This window comes from Podarcis bocagei, assembly GCF_964188305.1.
Source record: "Podarcis bocagei genome assembly, chromosome: 15".
Lineage (NCBI taxonomy): Eukaryota > Metazoa > Chordata > Lepidosauria > Squamata > Lacertidae > Podarcis > Podarcis bocagei.
The window spans coordinates 36,622,667-36,641,417 of record NC_138141.1 but is presented as its reverse complement, the minus strand read 5'-3'; the positions used below and the strand labels follow the sequence as shown (position 1 = coordinate 36,641,417).

Genomic DNA, 18,751 nt, shown 5'->3' with positions numbered 1-18,751 from the left:
AGCCATCCAGGTGGATAGCTCAGTGGGTTAGAGCATGGTGCTGATAACGCCAAGGTCACAGGTTTGATCCCTGTATGGGATTGCTGCATATTCCTGCATAACAGGCGTTTGGACTTGATGATCCTCAGAGTCCCTTCCAATGCTATGATTCTATGTGCCCCCATCTGTTATCACTGCATTATGCACCAGCTAGAGCTTTGGACCAGACCCAAGGGCAGCCCCACATGCTGCAATCCTTACAACAGTCCTGGGAGGTAGTTAATTCTGAAAGACAGTGACCAGTCCAAAGTCTGACCTGGTATAAGAAAGGATTCCTCTTTGTCCATGTAGCTCAGTATGGGACTCAGGAAGAGGTTTCTCCTTCACTGATGATCTTAACATTTTAACTGGAGAGATGCCAGAGGGTTGAACCTCAGTCCTTCATTCTGTAAAGTCTGGGATCTATTTATTGTTTTATTTGTATAAGATTATTTACCACCACACAGAACTATAGTCTCATATGGAATCATAGAATTGTAGACTTGGAAGGCACCCAGAGGATCATTGAGTCTGTTGCCCTGCAATGAAGGAACCTCAGAGCCAGTGTGGTGTAGTGATTAAGAGCAGTAGACTCGTAATCTGGTGAACCGGGTTCACGTCTCCGCTCCTCCACATGCAGCTGCTGGGTGACCTTGGGCTAGTCACACTTCTTTGAAGTCTCTCAGCCCCACTCACCTCATAGAGTGTTTGTTGTGGGGGAGGAAGGGAAAGGAGAATGTTAGCCGCTTTGAGACTCTTTCGGGTAGTGATAAAGCGGGATATCAAATCCAAACTCTCTTCTTCTTCTCAACTAAACCACGCATGACAGATGGTAATCCAATCTCTGCTTAAAATCATCCAAGGAAGGAGAGTCCACCACCTTCTGAGGGAGTCTGTTCCACTTACCATCCAAAAGTACTTCCTAATGTTGGGGTCCTACCCTCCAGAGCAACAGATATAGTTACCATATGTATGCTGTTGACATATGTCAATCTCCCCCCCTCCCAAAAAAGTGCCTAATCCTGAGGTCATCAGCATGGCACCCATGGGTGCAATGAAAGCCTTGATCAGTGTCTCCATCACGAGATGGTCAGAGCAGTAACTTTCCTTATCCTTTAAATCCTACATAGAGCTGAAGGAGGAAGTTGGAAGAGCTTTTGTTTCTAAGCACTTTCCAATGCTCAGATCAGCAGCTGAACAGAAAGGGGAAAGATCTGGGTGGCAGAGAGACAAAAAGAGTGTCTGATGGAGTGGAGGCAAGGGGAGAAAGTGGGGTGCTAGGGAACGTAGGGGAAGAGAGTATGCCATACCAGGGAGAAGTCTGGCGTGTACATGCAGGCACAAGTCTGATCCAGTAAAACAGATCCTCTTGAAATTGTGTAGTATTATACCCCGGTCAGATGACTTTGATCATCTCAAGCAGCCCTCCTGACTGTCCCACAACTTTTTAGCGTAGTGGCACCAGCACTTTGGAGCTGGCGCAGTCCCCAGTGAAATTGGGCAGGCACCCACAAGTCTGATATTTTGCTGCCTGCACACAATGAGTTTCGCCACTCATTTCCAGAGATTTAATTTGATTCGTTGTTAGTCATTTGTTCTGTACTTTATGTTTTTATAATTTTATGATGTCTTAATGGTTTTAATGATCTATATATTGAATGAGCTGGAAGTTTATAAAACGATGATGATAATGATGATTATACTGGGTTAGAGGGATGAATGGTTTAGCCCAGAGGTTTTCAACCTTTTTGAGTCCACAGCTCCCTGAACCAACTACTGTACATTCTTTCTGTGGCACCCCTGTAGGGCTCAGGAGCCCAGTTATATCAGCCCTTGCCTGCAAAGCTAGCAGCCTCTCACCCTTTTCCAAACACCCTCCCTTGTGGAGTGTTCCCTCAGCCTCCTCTCCTCTCCCTTCTCCTTGGGAGTCCTCTGGGCAGTTGCTGCTGCCGCCACCCCTGGTCTCTGAGCTGCCCCCCTTGCCCCGAAGAGAGCCCCCCCCAGAGGCACCATTCACCTGGGGAGCTTATAGCCAGGACTGTTGCAGTAAACAGTTGTGCAAGCCTTTGGGAGGCATAGACGTGAGAGGGCATCAGAGGAGGAGAGAGAGAGAGAGAGAGAGAGAGAGAGAGAGAGAGAGAGAGAGAGAAAGAAAGAAAGAAAGAAAGAAAGAGGGACAGAGGCCAGTGCTGTCCACAGCACCCCTGACCATCATTTAAGGCACCCCAGGGTGCCACGGCACAATGGTTGAAAACCACTGGTTTAGCCTAATTCAGGCTTCCTCAGACTCAGCCCTCCAGATGTTTTGAGGCCACAATTCTCATCATCCCTGACCACTGGTCCTGCTAGCTAGGGGTCATGGGAGTTGTAGGCCAAAAACATCTGGAGGGCCGAGTTTGAGGAAGCCTGGCCTAATTGTTAAGATGAGCATTCTCTGTTAAAAAGATCAGTGCTGCTGGAACACATGGAATCCAGTTAGTTCAGTATCCTGTGCCTGGCAGTGGACAGCCAGAGAGGCCTATAAGAATGGCATGAACACAAACTGCCCCCTCCATCAATAGCATTTAGGATGAGTCCACACCTGTGTGCATGTATTTGTATTTATATTTCTACCCTACCTTTCCTCCAAAGACCTCCGTTATTCCCACAGCAGCTCTGAGAGACACTGAGCTCAGATATGACCAGTCCTAAGGTCCTATGACCCACTTCTCTCACATCCTGTGGTGAGACAATGTGGTGAGACCCAGGCAGTTGTCTCTCAGGATAGCGTTGGGTGATGCTGGGCCTGAGTGGTTCATCAGGGGTAGGCTTTGGAAAATTGGGACTGTTCCTGGTATTGAAGGAGCTAACTAGAGCACATGAGTCTATGAGCTGCCAGCCTGACAAAGGGCAATGTGAATTTTAGCAAGCGATCGGTAAACCAATTTCGGTTTTCCCATTTTGTTCCAAGTCCTAAATTCAGTTCTCCACATTTCCACATGAGGCTGTGATTAAAAAATATATATCAAGCCCACATGAAAATTCACCAGCACCTTTCTGGAACTTTCTCCTAACATACACACCTTTGCACACATTTCTTTTTTTGCAGTGTACTTTCTCCTAATATATTAATGCATTTCTGTAAGCTGGATTCATTAATATATGCACTTGTATGCACGCTTAGCCCCATGCATATTTGATTTCATATACATCACTTGGCAAAATGTGCAGAAGTGTGGATTTTGAAGGATGGTTGTTTTTCTGTTTCAAATTAGCTGGGTCCCACCTTTCAATATGAACCGGATCCAATTTCTCCCCTGCCTCCAGTTGTGGCTCGGTGGTACAGTGTATGCTCTGCATTTAAGGATGCTGGGGTCTACCAGAAGCATCATTAGACTCTCCTGTCTGAAACCCTGGAGAGCTGCTGTCAGATACTCAGTGTATCCATTACGGAGCATGATAGATGGAGGGTTTGACCAGGGATAAGGCTTCTTCTTGTGTTCCAGTGAAAATTCACTCTCGCACGAACACACTGCAGTAGTTCTTCAACAGCTAAAGCTACACTGATCACATGTACTTCTGTAGGTCCCAAATTCCTTCCTTTGGTTTACTTCCTTCCATTCTAGTCAGGTGCTGTGCTGTGATTTGATTTCTTTTTGCAGGAATATTATTATTATTATTAATAATAATGTCAGTTCTATACCACTTTATATTTTTAAGGGGGGAAAAACCTCAAAGCAGTTCACAACACATTAAAACGTCAAATGAAACAGTCCAGAATAAAACATTACCGAGGAAAGTCAGCCATGACATACATGCGCATTCAAAGCAACTTAATTTACAGGAAACTAAAATATTGTCTTAAGGATTTCAAAATAATTCATTACAAAAGAGGTCAACTACAGATGTGCACATTTAGCACAGCAAAGTGGGCAAAGAAAGAAAGAAAGAAAAGATCTTAAACATTTCGAAAGAAAGCATTACTAAAGGAAGTCAAATAGAAAATATTAATTGGATAGAGCATCTGTAAACACCACTGCCTTTTAAATTCTACGCGCAGTGTTATGGGCACAGCCTGTGTTTGGTTTAAACAACTGTGCAATGGTTTGAATACATCTGGGTCCTGCATTGAAAAACTGACTCATGACGGCACATTAATTTTTACTCAACCATTAGGAAAATTTGCTCAGAAAGCTTATGTCCTCAGCTGATTCCGAAGGATTCTATGCTGAATTGTGTATGAAATGAGGGATGCGGGGGAAAGAGGTTATGTTAGGTGAAGTGTTCAGTTGGCTTGCAACGATAAGTTATTGAGATTCTTGTGGATAGTCATATTGAATAATCCATGTGAAGGAAAACGCTGATCCTAAACCTTTGCTGCCTTGTGGGATATCTTCAGCAGAATAAAAGGCTAAGGGGTAAATCCTGCACAAATCAAATAATGAAGGGAGGTGACAAAACATACAACATCCTCAGGTAGACCCCGAGTCGAATTGGGCAGCCTCACGTCATTGTGGGCTGCTATTCTGAAGTGCCAAATTGGTATCCGAATAAAATCTTATGGTCTATGTAGTCTGTACGCTCCTGTTTGGGAAAAGCAAAGTATCTGCTTTTTTCTACCTGTCTTTACAGAGAACAAGTTTGGAGGGATGGTGGCGCCCGATCTTTCTTTTAAAGTTCAAGGGAACTGTGATTCAAATGGAAGTGTCAAAGGATGAAGTTTTAGGACTTGGTTGGCTTTAAAAAATATTTGTTTGTTTATTACTTTGCCTGTGTGCCATTCAATTGATATTGCAGTACTTCAGAGAAAATGCTGCTCATCACTAAAGTCAAGCTTTGGACCAAAAAGCTAGAAGATTGGCAATTGGTATTATGTTGGCTAAAATAAAAATGAGAGCCAGTGTGGTGTAGTGGTTAGAGCGGTAGACTCGTAATCTGGGGAACCGGGTTCGCGTCTCCGCTCCTCCACATGCAGCTGCTGGTGACCTTGGGCTAGTCACACTTCTCTGAAGTCTCTCAGCCCCACTCACCTCACAGAGTGTTTGTTGTGGGGGAGGAAGGGAAAGGAGATTGTTAGCCGCTTTGAGACTCCTTCGGGTAGTGATAAAGTGGGATATCAAATCCAAACTCTTCTTCTTCTTCTTCTTCTTAAAGGATCCACAGAAAATGTGGGGAATGACAGGTCTGCCAGCTTAACTTACTTCACCTGTAGATTGGCAGAAAGTATTTTCTCCATTCTGAAGGCAAGTAACAGGTACTCGAAGGAAACAGAAGCTGTAGAAACCCAATGTTAGCCTCTCACATAAGTGGGCCTTCTTCAGCAAAACCTCCAAGTATCCCTATTTTCCAGGGACAGTCCCAGATTTACAGAAGTCATCCTGGTTTCTGATTTGATCCTGGAATGCCCCACTCTCCTTTAGGACGTCCCTATTTTCATCAGAGCAATGTTAGAGGGTATGGAGTTATCTGACCCCAAAGACATCTGAAGGCAACCCTGTATAGGGAAGTTTTTAAATGTCTAATGTCTAATGTTTTATTATGTTTATATATATGTTGTAAGCTGCCCAGAGTGGCTGGGCCAACCCAGTCAGATGGGTGGGGTATAAATAGTAGCAGTAATCATTATAAGCTCACTGGAAGGACAGATCCTGAAGCTGAGACTCCAATACTCACCTCATGAGAAGAGAAGACTCCCTGGAAAAGACCCTGATGTTGGGAAAGATGGAGGGCACAAGGAGAAGGGGACAACAGAGGATGAGATGGTTGGATAGTGTTCTCGAAGCTACCAGCATGAGTTTGATTAAACTGCGGGAGGCAGTGGAAGACAGAAGTGCCTGGCATGCTCTGGTCAAGGGGGTCACGAAGAGTCGGACACAACTAAACGACTAAACAACAAGAATCATTATAATCATAATAATCATAATAATTGAATAGGACGTCCCTATTTTCATTGGAAAAATGTTGGAGGGTATGTGGGCAGGCAGAGTCTAGGGCAGGCTTCCTCAAACTCGGTCCTCCAGATGTTTTGAGACTACAATTCCCATCGTCCCTGGCCACTGGTCCTGCTAGCTAGGGATCATGGGAGTTGTAGGCTAAAACATCTGGAGGGCTGAGTTCGAGGAAGCCTGGTCTAGGGTCCGTACTCCCCAAAGGGAGTACCATGACTGGTAATGGTGACCCCATTTTTTCTAATGTTTAAAGCCTGGTACTTGGAACCAGCTGATGAGTGCTGAGAGCCTTCTCCTTAGAAGCAGGCTCTTGGTGTGAGTCAGCTCAGCCTTTAGATGGGCTTCGCGAGCCCCTTTTAAGTTGGCACCTGATGTCACAATGTTATATGATGATTGACAGATGGATGACCCACCCACTAGTTAAAGTTGTCCGGAAGACAGAGAAAGGATCTGTTTTAGTTTCTGTTTTACTCTGAATTCCACTGAATACTGCAGAACAACAGTATAACAGGGCTGTTGTTTTGATGCCTTCCTTTGCAGGCTTCTGAATAGCATTTGGTTGTCACCGTGCAAAGCAGGATACAATCAAAACCTATAAGAGAAAAGAGCCAGAGTGCTGTAGCGGTTAGAGTGTCAGACTAGGACCTGGGAGATCTCAGTTCAAATCCCCACTCAGCCATGAAGCTTACTGAGTAACACTGGGCCAGCCATTACCTCTCAGCCACAGGGCTGTGATGGGAGGAAGGGACCATGTACATCAGCTTGAGCTTTTTTGGAGGATATATTGGGCTATAAATACCATAAAATAAACAAGTCATTTCATTACATCGCATAGCATGTTTCTGTCCAGTATTCCATTTCTGCTGATGCTTTCCGTCCATGGCAAAAGATGGTTTAATTGAAGAGAGGCAATGAAATGTACTTTCAATGTCCTTAAAGATCTCACCATGTTCTTAGTACCAAAAAGGGAAATGAACTTGTTTTTAAGTTGACAACTTAAGTGCTTCTCATTCAGGCTGAAGACGTATGTCCATTGCCTTTCCAGGTTAAACCCTTTCTTCTTTCCCCTCCTCCTTCTTTTAAAGGCTGATGAAAATACAGTGGTTAGCCACCGACATGGAATTAAATGCCTTAATAACATTTGTATTTCTTCTCATTTGCAAGTAACCAGAAAACAACATGGGATGCGGGTGGTGCTGTGGGTTAAACCACAGAGCCTAGGACTTGCCGATCAGAAGGTCGGCGGTTCAAATCCCCGCAACGGGGTGAGCTCCCGTTGCTCGGTCCCTGTTCCTGCCAACCTAGCAGTTTGAAAGCACGTCAAAGTGCAAGTAGATAAATAGGTACCACTCCGGCGGGAAGGTAAATGGCATTTCCGTGCACTGCTCTGGTTCGCCAGAAGCGGCTTACTCATGCTAGCCACATGACCCGGAAGCTGTACGCCGGCTCCCTTGGCCAATAAAGTGAGATGAGCGCCGCAACCCCAGAGTTGGTCACAACTGGACCTAATGGTCAGGGGTCCCTTTGCCTTTACCTAGAAAACAACAACTGTCCATTGTCCAGTGTGTACATAGGAATGGTCCATGAACAGTGTTTTAAGTCAAGCAAATGATTTACATTCTTAAAGGAGGAAAAATAAAATCTGTTCACCAGGCTAACAACGTATGGATGTATTTTGCTTTCTATTTAGTTTGAAATATGATGTATCTTTTTATCTTCCTGCATTGAAGGGCATTGGACTAGATGACCCTCGGGTCCCTTCCAACTCTACAATTCTATAATCTCTTCTCCCCACTTTCACATACGTTCCTTTGCCAAATAGTTTTGGATCACAGTGAAAGTCAACTTACGAGTGCATTAGTCACAATATAAATGATCTTGCATTTTGACAGGGGATAGAGGCAGTTGCACCATTGCCAGGGGAAATGGGTATTTTGCTGACAGCTGACTTCTGATGAGAATTGGTGTCGCTCACAACTTTTGACTTTCGTTAGCGTCTTGCGAAGAAAGCACAGAAATCTTACGTAATGAGATTATTGGCGTATATAAGAAAGTATGCTGGAAAACGCGCCGTTTGACATGATTGCTTTTCATTAAGTGCATCCTGCTTTTGAAAAAAAGAGATTAAAGGATTGAAATGCTACTGCAAGAAAGGAGAAAAGATGTTAGTTGAATATTAGTGCTTTTGGTGCTCAGAATGGATTCATTTTGGGTGGGATGGAGATTCTTGTGGTGTCGAAGGGTTCAGCATTCAACAGGGGAGCTGAATGGGGAAGAATTGTAGCTCAGAGACAGAACACCTGCCTTGTAGGTTCAACCCCTGGTTTCTCCAGGCGGGGCTGGGAAGATCTTGGAGAGCCACGGTCAGTTAGGGTCGGCAATCCTGAGCTAGATGGATCTAATGATTCGACTCAGTATGCAATAGATCCTTGTGTTCCTTTGATCACAAAGCTGGAGACAGTCCCTTGAATGAAATTTACTTATACCCATAAATGTCTGAGGCCTAGTTCTCATTGAGGTGGACAACCAGTGCCCGCATGACTACAAATTGCATGTTAGGGCTCCAATGACAGGATGCCCCTCCATACACAAAAAGCTTGCTGAAAATTCTAGTAGGGAGAAAATGTTTAGCCTAGTCTGCTTTCCAGTGTGCAAGTATTCTGTGTGTAGGTTTTGTTTTGTGCTTTTGCTGAGGCTGGGGGTGGGTCTTTATGCTGTTGATTCCCTCCCAGCCATGGATCCTTCCATTCCTATTCTGACTGTCAGGGAGAAATGTTTTGCTGCCCTCACTCTGTTGTCGCTTTTGCCCTCACTCTGATTTGGCTTTTAAGATGGCACTGTGAGAGTGTGAGCAGGAGAAGGAAGGAAAGTTTCTTCTCGGCAAAAAAAGAGGCATTGAAGGGTCTTGGAAAGGAAGGAAGGGAGAATGAGAGAGAGAGAGAGAGAGAGAGAGAGAGAGGAGCAACAGGGGGAAATTATTAGTGGGAGCAGGAAAAAAGTTGAATGGAGACTGTGCGGTTTTGTGAAATATTTTGCTCCCTCCCTTTCCCACCTCCCACCTGGCCCTGTCGCTCAAGCTTTGACTTCCTTTGGGAACTTTCAACAATGCTCACATTGATTTTCTGAGTTTGTTTGTTCTGTAGGTCTAACATGCTTGTGGTGAATTCACCCATTCAGAATTTCAGAGATTGCTGCAAAATAAATTATGTCTCCCTGCCTCTTCCCCCGTACCTGCCCTCGAGCAGAGCCACCCTAAATTCACTTCACTTTGGAGTAATGGAGTAGCAGCTAATTGTCGTCAGTGAAGGCGCTGCAGTCAGAAAGTGGTGACTCAAAAGCCATGCTTTGTCCTTTTTATCAGATTTGCAGAGCAAGCTATCCAACTTCCATTCTGGGTTTAAACAATAGAAGTACACGTAAGGGTGAATGCAGAAGCAACTTTATAAGTGTAATAATTAAACAAACTCAGCACATTACAAGACTTTTTTCCTCTCTAGGGCATAGAATGTGTGTAAGATGTTTGTCATACTTAAAATGTTCTTTCTAATATGATTTGGGTCAGAAATATGAATGTTTTGCCAGAAAAAATGGACTTTTCCGTAATAAGGGACAAGAAAATTTAAGGTTTTCTTTTTACTATGTCAGATGTAACAAATCTTATAAACAGTCTCTCTCCCCTTGCTTTTTCTGTTTTTCTGCTTTGTTCTGTTCCAGAAGATGAAAAACAACCCCTAAAACAGACATTTAACATGAATTTTACTATCTAACAAGACCATTGATCCATAAAAGGAAAGCAATAAACAATGTACTGTACTGTAAAATCAATACAATAGTATTGATGATTTTTTTAAAAATGAAAATGTGATATTTTTTCCTTACCTGCGCTGATGATAGCCATTATTTGGATGGGGGGTCGGGGTCCTCTTGCAGATTCAAAATTGGTGACTCCTCTCCTGCCATTCCTTCCCTTGCTTTTTTTTTTTACACCACTGCCACCTACAGAGGGTGGGCTTACCTGCCTTCCAGCTGGTGGGTGAGCTTACCTGGCTACCTTGCCAGGTAATGGGGAGAGGGGATGGGGCGAGGGCCAGTAAAGGGCTGGTGCTCTTCAGCCCAGGCTCACTCTGTTTTCCTAGCAGGTTCATAGCTGGACTTCACTCTTGGTTAGGTAAGTGTTCTTCATCGGGGTTTGGGGCCACGGTGTGGCCTGCTGGGCCTCCTGCAGCTGGCACCTCTTCCACAACTTTGGGGGTGGGATGGGGGCCATGGTGTGGCCTGCTAGGCCTCCCGCAGCTGGCGCCTTCTTCCCCTGGCAGTGGAGGCTGAATCGCGGCCACACAGGCGGTATTGCCTAGGAGCACGCTCAGCTTCCAAGGCAAAGTTCGAAAACCGGAACACTCATTTCCAGGTTTCAAGTGTTCGGGTTCCAAGTTGTTTGTGAACTAAGCTGTTCAAAAACCGAGTTACCACTGTATTATGCCAGTCTGTAGTGTGGGGGGCTGTATGTCAGACAAGGCGAGAAGTTGGTGGCCATGGTAGATATTGGTGCCAATGACAAGGGAAAATGTTGAGGTGTGGTGCCAAAAGCCTAAATTCAATGTGAATACTTTCAAGGTGGATTTCTCTGAAATGCTACCTGTTTCATGTGCAGGGCCAGCTAGATAGATGGCTGAGGAGTCTCAATGTGGGGATAAGATATTGCTGCTCAGAAGAGGATTTGCTACATACTGGTTCTGGATTTGCTACATACTGGAGAATTTTTTTTTAGAAACCTTCCGACACCTGGGAGCAGTTTTGGACAAACTTCTGGTGTCAGGTGATATATTTCAGCAAGCATTTTAAGCAAGTTTTGTAATGTTATGGTTAGTTCTCACAGAATTGATCTTGTCTGTATCTTATAACCTTGCTGTACATGGCTTAGAGACCATGGTGATAATGGGGATATAAATGGTTGGAATAAATAAAATTAATCAATTAATTGACACAAAGTAGGCAAAGAAGGGGAATTTAACTATTTCCTCCTGTGTTGCTGCCCCGCCTGACAGAATTCCTTCTCTAAAACTGATATTTGCATTGGGAAGAAATGAATGGCAATGGAGATTTTCCTTAGGATTTTAGCTAGGGAGGAAAGTGTTAAACTATCTTTCCATGCCTATTCTAATCCTGTTGATTCTCTCTCTCTCTCTCTCTGGCACACAAATACATCATTTGCAAAACTTTTCACTTGCACTCTGACTAACCCAGAAAGGTGTCGGTTGAACTGAAGAGTGTTAGGCCCTGGCCTCAGAGCCTTTTGAAAAGGTCACATGGGGCTCAGAGGAGGTGGAGCCCAAGAGAGCCTCTCAAGTCCTCTTCATTGCCCAGCTGCAACACAGCAGCCCTGCAATGCTGCGAGCGGGTCCCCAGACAGAAGGGAACCTGGGATGCACTCACACAATTACTTTTAATTCCCCCAGAATGCCTCCATTCACCTTTGTAGCAGCAGCCAGCACTCTCTCTCTGAGCCTCCCCCAGAACCTCAGAAGAGTGCACTGGTCACTTACAACTCCAATCCTCAACTCCCAGCATAGGCACCAGCTCCTAGCGGCCCAGCTCTTTTGGCCCCCCATATGACCCCCCCAATGTTCAGAATGGTCAGAGGGTGGAGGAAGCTGAGTATAGCATGGTTTCAGTGGCTGGCTCCTCCTCCTGCTACCATGGAGGGAAAGGAGGTGGAAGCAGCCCCTAGCCAGTGGTCGCAGTGGGAGGAGGCCAATTGTGGAGTTGAGCGAGGCACAGTGTGGGTTCGGTGGCTTCTCCTTCTCCTCCTGCCATGTAAGCGGAAGCAGTCCCCAGCCAATGGCAGAAGAAGGAGGAGGAGGCTGGGTGTGAAAGAGGAGGAGCCTACTGGTGCGTTCAGCTCTGCCCTCTGGCTCCTTCTGATGTCCTGACTTCACACATCATGCGCCATCACACCATTGTGCCTGTGTCATCATCCCCCTAATGTTCTCCACAATTTGTCACCTCTCCCTCCCAGTAACCTGAACACCAAGAGCCTAAGCGCATGGGGATTCCAAAACCTGAGGTTGGCAACATGCACTCTTCAGCAGTCACTAAGATGCAAGGACACAGTTGTCCTCTGGTCTAGTTTAGCCCTTGAAAGTAACAACGTTAGGAGGACAATCTCATCAGGGTCCTGATGCTTCTGGAGGAGTGTTTTGTTCTTTTCTGCTTTGTGGCATTTCCTTCGTTGAATGCTCCTGCCAACCTTACACCAGTACAGTGGTACCTCAGGCTAAGTACTTAATTCATTCCGGAGGTCCGTACTTAACCTGAAACTGTTCTTAACCTGAAGCACCATTTTAGCTAATGGGGCCTCCTGTTGCTGCCGCACCGCCAGAGCACAATTTCTGCTCTCATCCTGAAGCAAAGTTCTTAACCTGAGGTACTATTTCTGGGTTAGCGGAGTCTGTAACCTGAAGCGTATGTAACCTGAAGCGTATGTAACCCGAGGTACCACTGTATTTGTGTCTCCCGCTTCCAACACCTGCTCATCCACTTTGGATAGAATCAGACCAAAGGTGAATTCAGGATCACTGTTCACTTTATTTCTCGATGCTGTCACATTCACCTCACAACCTGATGGAGGGTTGTGTGCCCCCTGAGGTCCAGCTTCTGGCATGTCACCAATCGTGTTGGAGTTCAACCACCGTTCTTCTGGCAGCTAGCAAATTGGGAAGCTGGCATCGTGCTGCAGTGGTGTGTGTGCTTGGCAAAGTGTTAGTTTGCAAGAGCATTGAAGTGACTTTGAGGTTCCGCATTTGCTGATGGAGTTTTCTGGGGACGCGAGAGATGACCTTGGGTTAGCAAGGAACTTCTCTGCGTGCAAATCGGGCCCTTGCTCGAACCAGGGTCACCCCCAACATTCCCATGACAGCAACAGAAGCTTGATTAGGTGTGCATTAACTCGATTAGAAGGTCTTCAAATGTCACTTTCAAAAGGGATCTGGGAAGACCAGCCCAGGCAGGTTGCAAGATTCAGAACCACTTTCCACGCATGTGTTTCAAACAAGGAATTAGTCTTGTGAGGATGGGAGTCCTCCAAATGGAGGAAGGTTGCCCCCGCCATTTTGGGATGAAGTGGGGTATGCGGATTCAGAATATGCTGTGTCCTGGTGTAGGACGGTGGGGTGAGGCCACACCTTTATAAGGCTGCATTGTGGGGGCCATGACCTCCTTCCCTCAGTACTCTCCATGAGGTCTAGTACCATGTTGCTCTCCATGGGGGTGAACAGGATGTGGTGGTAGTGGTGGGGGAAGTGTGGGTGGGGGCAGGTTACAGAAAATATATGCCTTTCTTCAAGCATTGAAGGCTGGGTGGCATATGCAGCACAGTCCAATTAAACCAAGGTCAAGGATGAAGAATCAGTCTAGATCCAAAAGTGTTCCAGAGACAAAGTCGGCCAACACTCTGCTGTTGATATCATAGGGAGTTCAGGCAAGGTACAGCAAGGCAAAGCACTGAGGAGAGAGATACCCTTGTTGTCTCTAGCAACTAGAAGGCTTAAGAAGGAGGCCTCTTATACTATGGGTCTGCAACAACAACAACTGGCACTGCAGGAGTTATTGGGGATGTCTTACTCTTGAGTAGGCTAATGCACCATATCATTTCTCTTTAGCCTGGACCCAAAACTTTTGATACTGGTGATCTTGAGGCTTTGGGTTGTGGTTCTTAATCACAGCTAGTAACCCAAGGGGTCCTAGATACTAAGAAGGAAGGCAATGGATTTTGGGAGGTTGATTTTAGTTGTTCCTTTGAATCAGGTCTCCAATGCAATATACGTGAGTGTCTTGAATTTTAAGCATTTGGTTTCAAGCCATATCTTAACTTAATAAACTGGCATTAATAAAACCCTTCACTGTATTTTTTTTTGCAGCAAGTTCAGGGGGGAAAGATACTGATGTAATTTACATCCACATGCTCGGTATGGGACAATTGCTGATAAGATGGGACAATTTTGGAACACTCTGTCCAGTAGGGAAACAAGCAAGCCAAAAGCTATCCAGTATTTCAGACTTGGCAAAAGGTGCATCGATTTTTTCTTTTCTATAGGACACTTGATGAGTAAGTTGGTGCTTTGGAAGTGCAGTTTTGATAGATTAGGATGCAAAGTGGCCTTTAACTCTCTGTGGCAGGAAACGGGAGTAGGATCTGATAGCAAAGAAAACTGCTGCAGTTTTCATAATGTGTAAATGAAAATAAATGGGCACTTCTACTGGATTCAAATGTTTTATGCATATATATGTGTGTGTGTGTGTGTAGTTTATGTGTGTGTACACACACATACAAACAAAGAAACAAAGAAACAAACCACTAATAAGAAAATATCAGAATGGTTCACAACAACTGTCCGCAAAACCATCTATTCAAAACCATATTTAAAAAGTTAAAATCAGAAATTGGCTAACTACTGTATTCTTAATTGTCTGCATAGTTGTGAACAGAAAAGTCTTCAGCAGTCATTTAAAAGTTAAAACAGAAGGCACTTACTGAATCTCTATTAGCAGAGTGTTCCAAAAATATTGGGCTCATAATGCTAAAGCCTTGCCAGCTCAAGGGATGACCAACAGCACTCCTGGAGATGATCTCAGTGATGAAGCTGGAATATAAAGGTTCTGGTAGTCCTTGAGGTACCATGGACCTCACTTGTTTAGGGCTTTATAAAATTAATGCAAGGACTTTGAACCTGGCTTGGTAATAGATGGGCAGGCAGTGCAGCTGCGTTAAGAGTGGTGTCACTATTACTTCTCCAGATGCCTTCATCAGCAGTCTACGTTCTGCACCAGATGGAGCTTCCAGACCAGACCCAAGGGCAGCCCTTCATAGAGCACATTGCAGTAATCCAGCCTTCAGGTTAAAGCTTAAGATTTATTTAAATAGGTTCCCATCTGCAATATATATTAAGTGCAGTAATATACCTTGGGAGACATCTTTGAGAGAAGAAAAGTCTAAGGAGTAAACCCTGAACAAATTCAGAGTGGAGTGTCTAAGACGGTTGGATGGCATCTTGTACTCCTCTTTCCAGCAACTGTGGCAGCCAAGCTGGTGCCAAATGTATTGCTATGCTTTTGTTTGGAGCACATCAGTGAGACTGAGAGGGGGTCTTGTTGTCTGGACAACCCAAGACCTCTATACAAACTGCCCAGGCTTGCACCCCAGAGAGGTCACTTTGGTGGTGCTGATGACATGGGAGTTCCTGGTCTCTGCAGCCCCAACTGGTACTGTGATTCTCCAGTGGTTTGACAAAATCACGGAGAAGAAGGCTGTGGATGACTGCTAGCCACAATGGCTATATTCCACCTCCAATGTTAGGGTCTGTATGCCTCTGAATACCAGTTGCTGGGAGTGACAGGCAGGCAGAGTGCTCTTCTGTTCAGGTTCCCAAAGACATCTCATAGGCTCCTGTGAGAACAGGATGCTGGCCATTGGGCCATTGACCTGATTCAGTGGGCTGTTCTTATGTTCTCGCATTTTGTGAGTCACTGATGAGGTGGGTGGGCACAAAAGCCAGTGCCATTTTGGCTATGTCACAACAGTTATGGAACACCCTCCCAATAAAAGCTGTCAGGATGCTGTCAGTGGCTGCCGGCTGGTTGCCCAGGAAAGTACAAAGACAAGGACAAGTTTCTTATAGTCCTTTTGTATTTCAATCTTTACAGAGAGAGGCTATAGGACCCAGCCTCTTGGATAATGGCGTTGCCCCAAGTGAATCTGTATCCCCCCCCCATCTCTCCCACTTCCTTATTCATCATTTTCATCACCTCCTCTACAGGTGCTTCTACGTGCCCTCTGTCTTTGAGCTCTTTGCTCTCCTACTTTTAAGGCTCGCCAGGTTCTGGGAGAGGGAGGGCTGGAATGCTTTCGAGGAACAACGTGTCAGCAAGGTGTTGCTCTGGCTCTCCCATGATTTCCCAACTTCCCCCCTCATCTGTCTCTGAGCTGCTGTCTCCCTCAAACCCCTGTTGCAAATCTATACAGTCTTCCTCCTCTTCCTCCCCCCTGGAAGGGTCAGGATGGGGAGGCTGTCTCCACCATTCCTCCTCTGCCCAGTCCCTTACAAAAGCCCACTTGCATCAAATGCTGCTCACGATTTGACAAGCAATACATATTTGGTTCTATAGGAAAGATTTGGGGGATAAGTTAAGTTTGGGATGTTGAAGGATATGGCTTGAAGTTATCCATATGTAAAGCAGTATTTCTGATGCGGATGCAGTGGAGATCTTTGATGCTGTGTGTTACATATTTAATATTTGGTGTTCACATTTCCATAAACTGTCTTAGAGGTCCCCTTGGGAAAGAGAGGACACAATATTTCAGAACATAAATAAAAAGCATTGCAGTGGTGTTCAACCACCTTATCTCTTGAAGATCTCTATTATTCAGTCAAATTAATTCACCCTTTGTTTTATTACTCATTCCAGAATTACTTGTTGCTTTGTTTCCTGAAGAAGCCTGGATCACTAATCAAAGGAGATCTCACATAGTTTCTTCTCTCTCCCATTAGGGAGAAGATGCCATTCCACCATGTCACGGCTGGGCTGTTGTACAAGGGGAACTATCTGAACCGGTCACTCTCAGCTGGCAGTGACAGTGAGCAGTTGGCCAACATCTCAGTGGAAGAGTTGGACGGTAAGGATGATTCACCAACAAGTTGGAGAATCATGGCGATCCGTTTTTAAAAATTAAATTCTTATGACCTTGCAAGTCGTGAGTTGAAAGATATGCATGGGATGGGCCAGAAAATGGTTACTTTGGTAGTGTGTCTGAAAATTTAAAATATTCACTTTTAAAAAAATAATAATTGTGAGATCGCTGATCACAGGAACTTGATTCCATCTTCCCATGCATCTGTTGAAGTCCAATTGAAGATGGCATAAGGTAACTCCTCCCATGGGCCTTTGTCAGATCAACAATCTGGGAAGCTGCAAGAGAATGCATGTTGGAACAAAAAACCCCAACTCTCTTAATTTCATATATGCACTCATGGGGTCTGAACTGGAGGTGAGAGACCAGAAGCAAATCCTTGGGGTCACAGTAGACATCTCAAAGAAGATGTCAACCCAGTGTGCCATAGCAGTGAAAAAGGCAGATTTCATGCTAAGGATCATTAAGAAAGAAATTGAAAAGAAAGCTGCCAATATCATCATGCCATTACAGTATGGTACTGTCATGGAGTTCTACTCAATATTGATTCAGAGCGGACTCCATTGTATAGTTAGCAGAATAAAACGCATTGCAGGATTCCCAAAAATAGACCAGAGGCAATTGTATTTCATCCAGCAGAGCTTTCCTGCTACTGAAGGCAAATGAGCATAATGGTCACAAATCCAATACATTCAGGATTGGCACTGTCCATAAGAAATCCAATTGCAGCAGACTTAACTTAGACTTACAATAATTTATTATAAGTCTAAACCTTAACACTGTACATAATATGTACAGAACACCACAGCAGAAAGAGAAAGTGAAACCCAGGATCCTTCTGGCCTTACTTTTGTAGTCAGCATGACCTTGACAGAAAGAAATAAGAGAACCAGTTTAAACCAGTTGTACTGAGCTTCTCTGAAGGAATAACCCAAACATCACAAACCTTCTGCTTGTTTCTTTCACACAGAGAAGCTTCCAAAACCCTCTTGAATTAATTAGAATAGGGAAGATCTCTACGTATCAGATCAATACTTTCTGTACTAAGAAATGCAAACTGACAGATACGACCACATTTGGAGAACTTGTGTACAGTTATGGTTGCCTCACCACAAAAAGGATCTTGTAGAGTTGGAAAAGGTTCAGAAAAGGGCCGCAAAAAATTATCAAGGGGATGGAGCAACTCCCTTACAGATAAATGTTGCAGAATTTGAGAAAAGGCGAGTAAGAGGCAACATGATAGAAGTTTAGGAAATTATGCATGGCATGAAGAAAGTGGATAGAGAAAGGTTTTTGTCCCTCTCTCATAACACTAGAACTCAGGGACATCCAATGAAGCTGAATGGTGGAAGGTTTAGGACAGATAAAAGTAAGGACTTCTTCATGTAGGCACAGGTCAATTCTGTGTCCAGGGCAGCTGTTTTCAGCTCCATCTGGTATGCAGGCTGAGACCCTATCTGCCCACGGACTGCCTTGCCAGAGTGGTGCATGCTCTAGTTATCTCCCGCTTGGACTACTGCAATGCACTCTATGTGGGGCTACCTTTGAAGGTGACCCAGAAACTACAACTAATCCAGAATGCGGCAGCTAGACTGATGACTGGAAGCGTCCGCCGAGACCAAATAACACCGGTCTTGAAAGACCTACACTGGCTCCCAGTATGTTTCCGAGCACAATTCAAAGTGTTGGTGCTGACCTTTAAAGCCCTAAATGGTAGAAGGAATGTGTAATTAAGAGGTAAAGATGGATGATTGTCAGAGAAGCTGAAGGAAGTCCAAAAAGAGAGAATTTGTTTGTTAAAAATTGGATAAAATTGTATATTTGTGTTGTAAACCAATAAAAAATTATTACAAAAAAATATTAAAGCCCTAAATGGCGTCGGTCCAGTATATCTGAAGAAGCATCTCCACCCCCATCATTCTGCCCAGACACTGAGGTCCAGTGCCTAGGGCCTTCTGGTGGTTCCCTCACTGCGAGAAGCCAAGTTACAGGGAACCCGGCAGAGGGCCTTCTTGGTAGTGGCGCCCGCCCTGTGGAACACCCTCCCATCAGATGTCAAAGAGAAAAACAACTACCAGACTTTTAGAAGACATCTGAAGGCAGCTCTGTTTAGGGAAGCTTT

The 18,751-nt window shown here is 44.8% G+C and overlaps 1 protein-coding gene across 4 annotated transcripts in view; it reads left to right on the top strand.

The window, feature by feature from the left end:
- CALN1 (calneuron 1) overlaps window positions 1-18,751 on the top strand; it is a 151,778-nt gene that overhangs the window by 59,316 nt on the left and 73,711 nt on the right. For all 4 annotated transcript variants that reach the window (XM_081173197.1, XM_081173199.1, XM_081173200.1 and 1 more), the window contains one exon: window positions 16,490-16,614. In XM_081173197.1, the coding sequence (XP_081029323.1) occupies window positions 16,490-16,614 (125 nt within the window). The remainder of the gene's footprint in view (window positions 1-16,489; window positions 16,615-18,751) is intronic.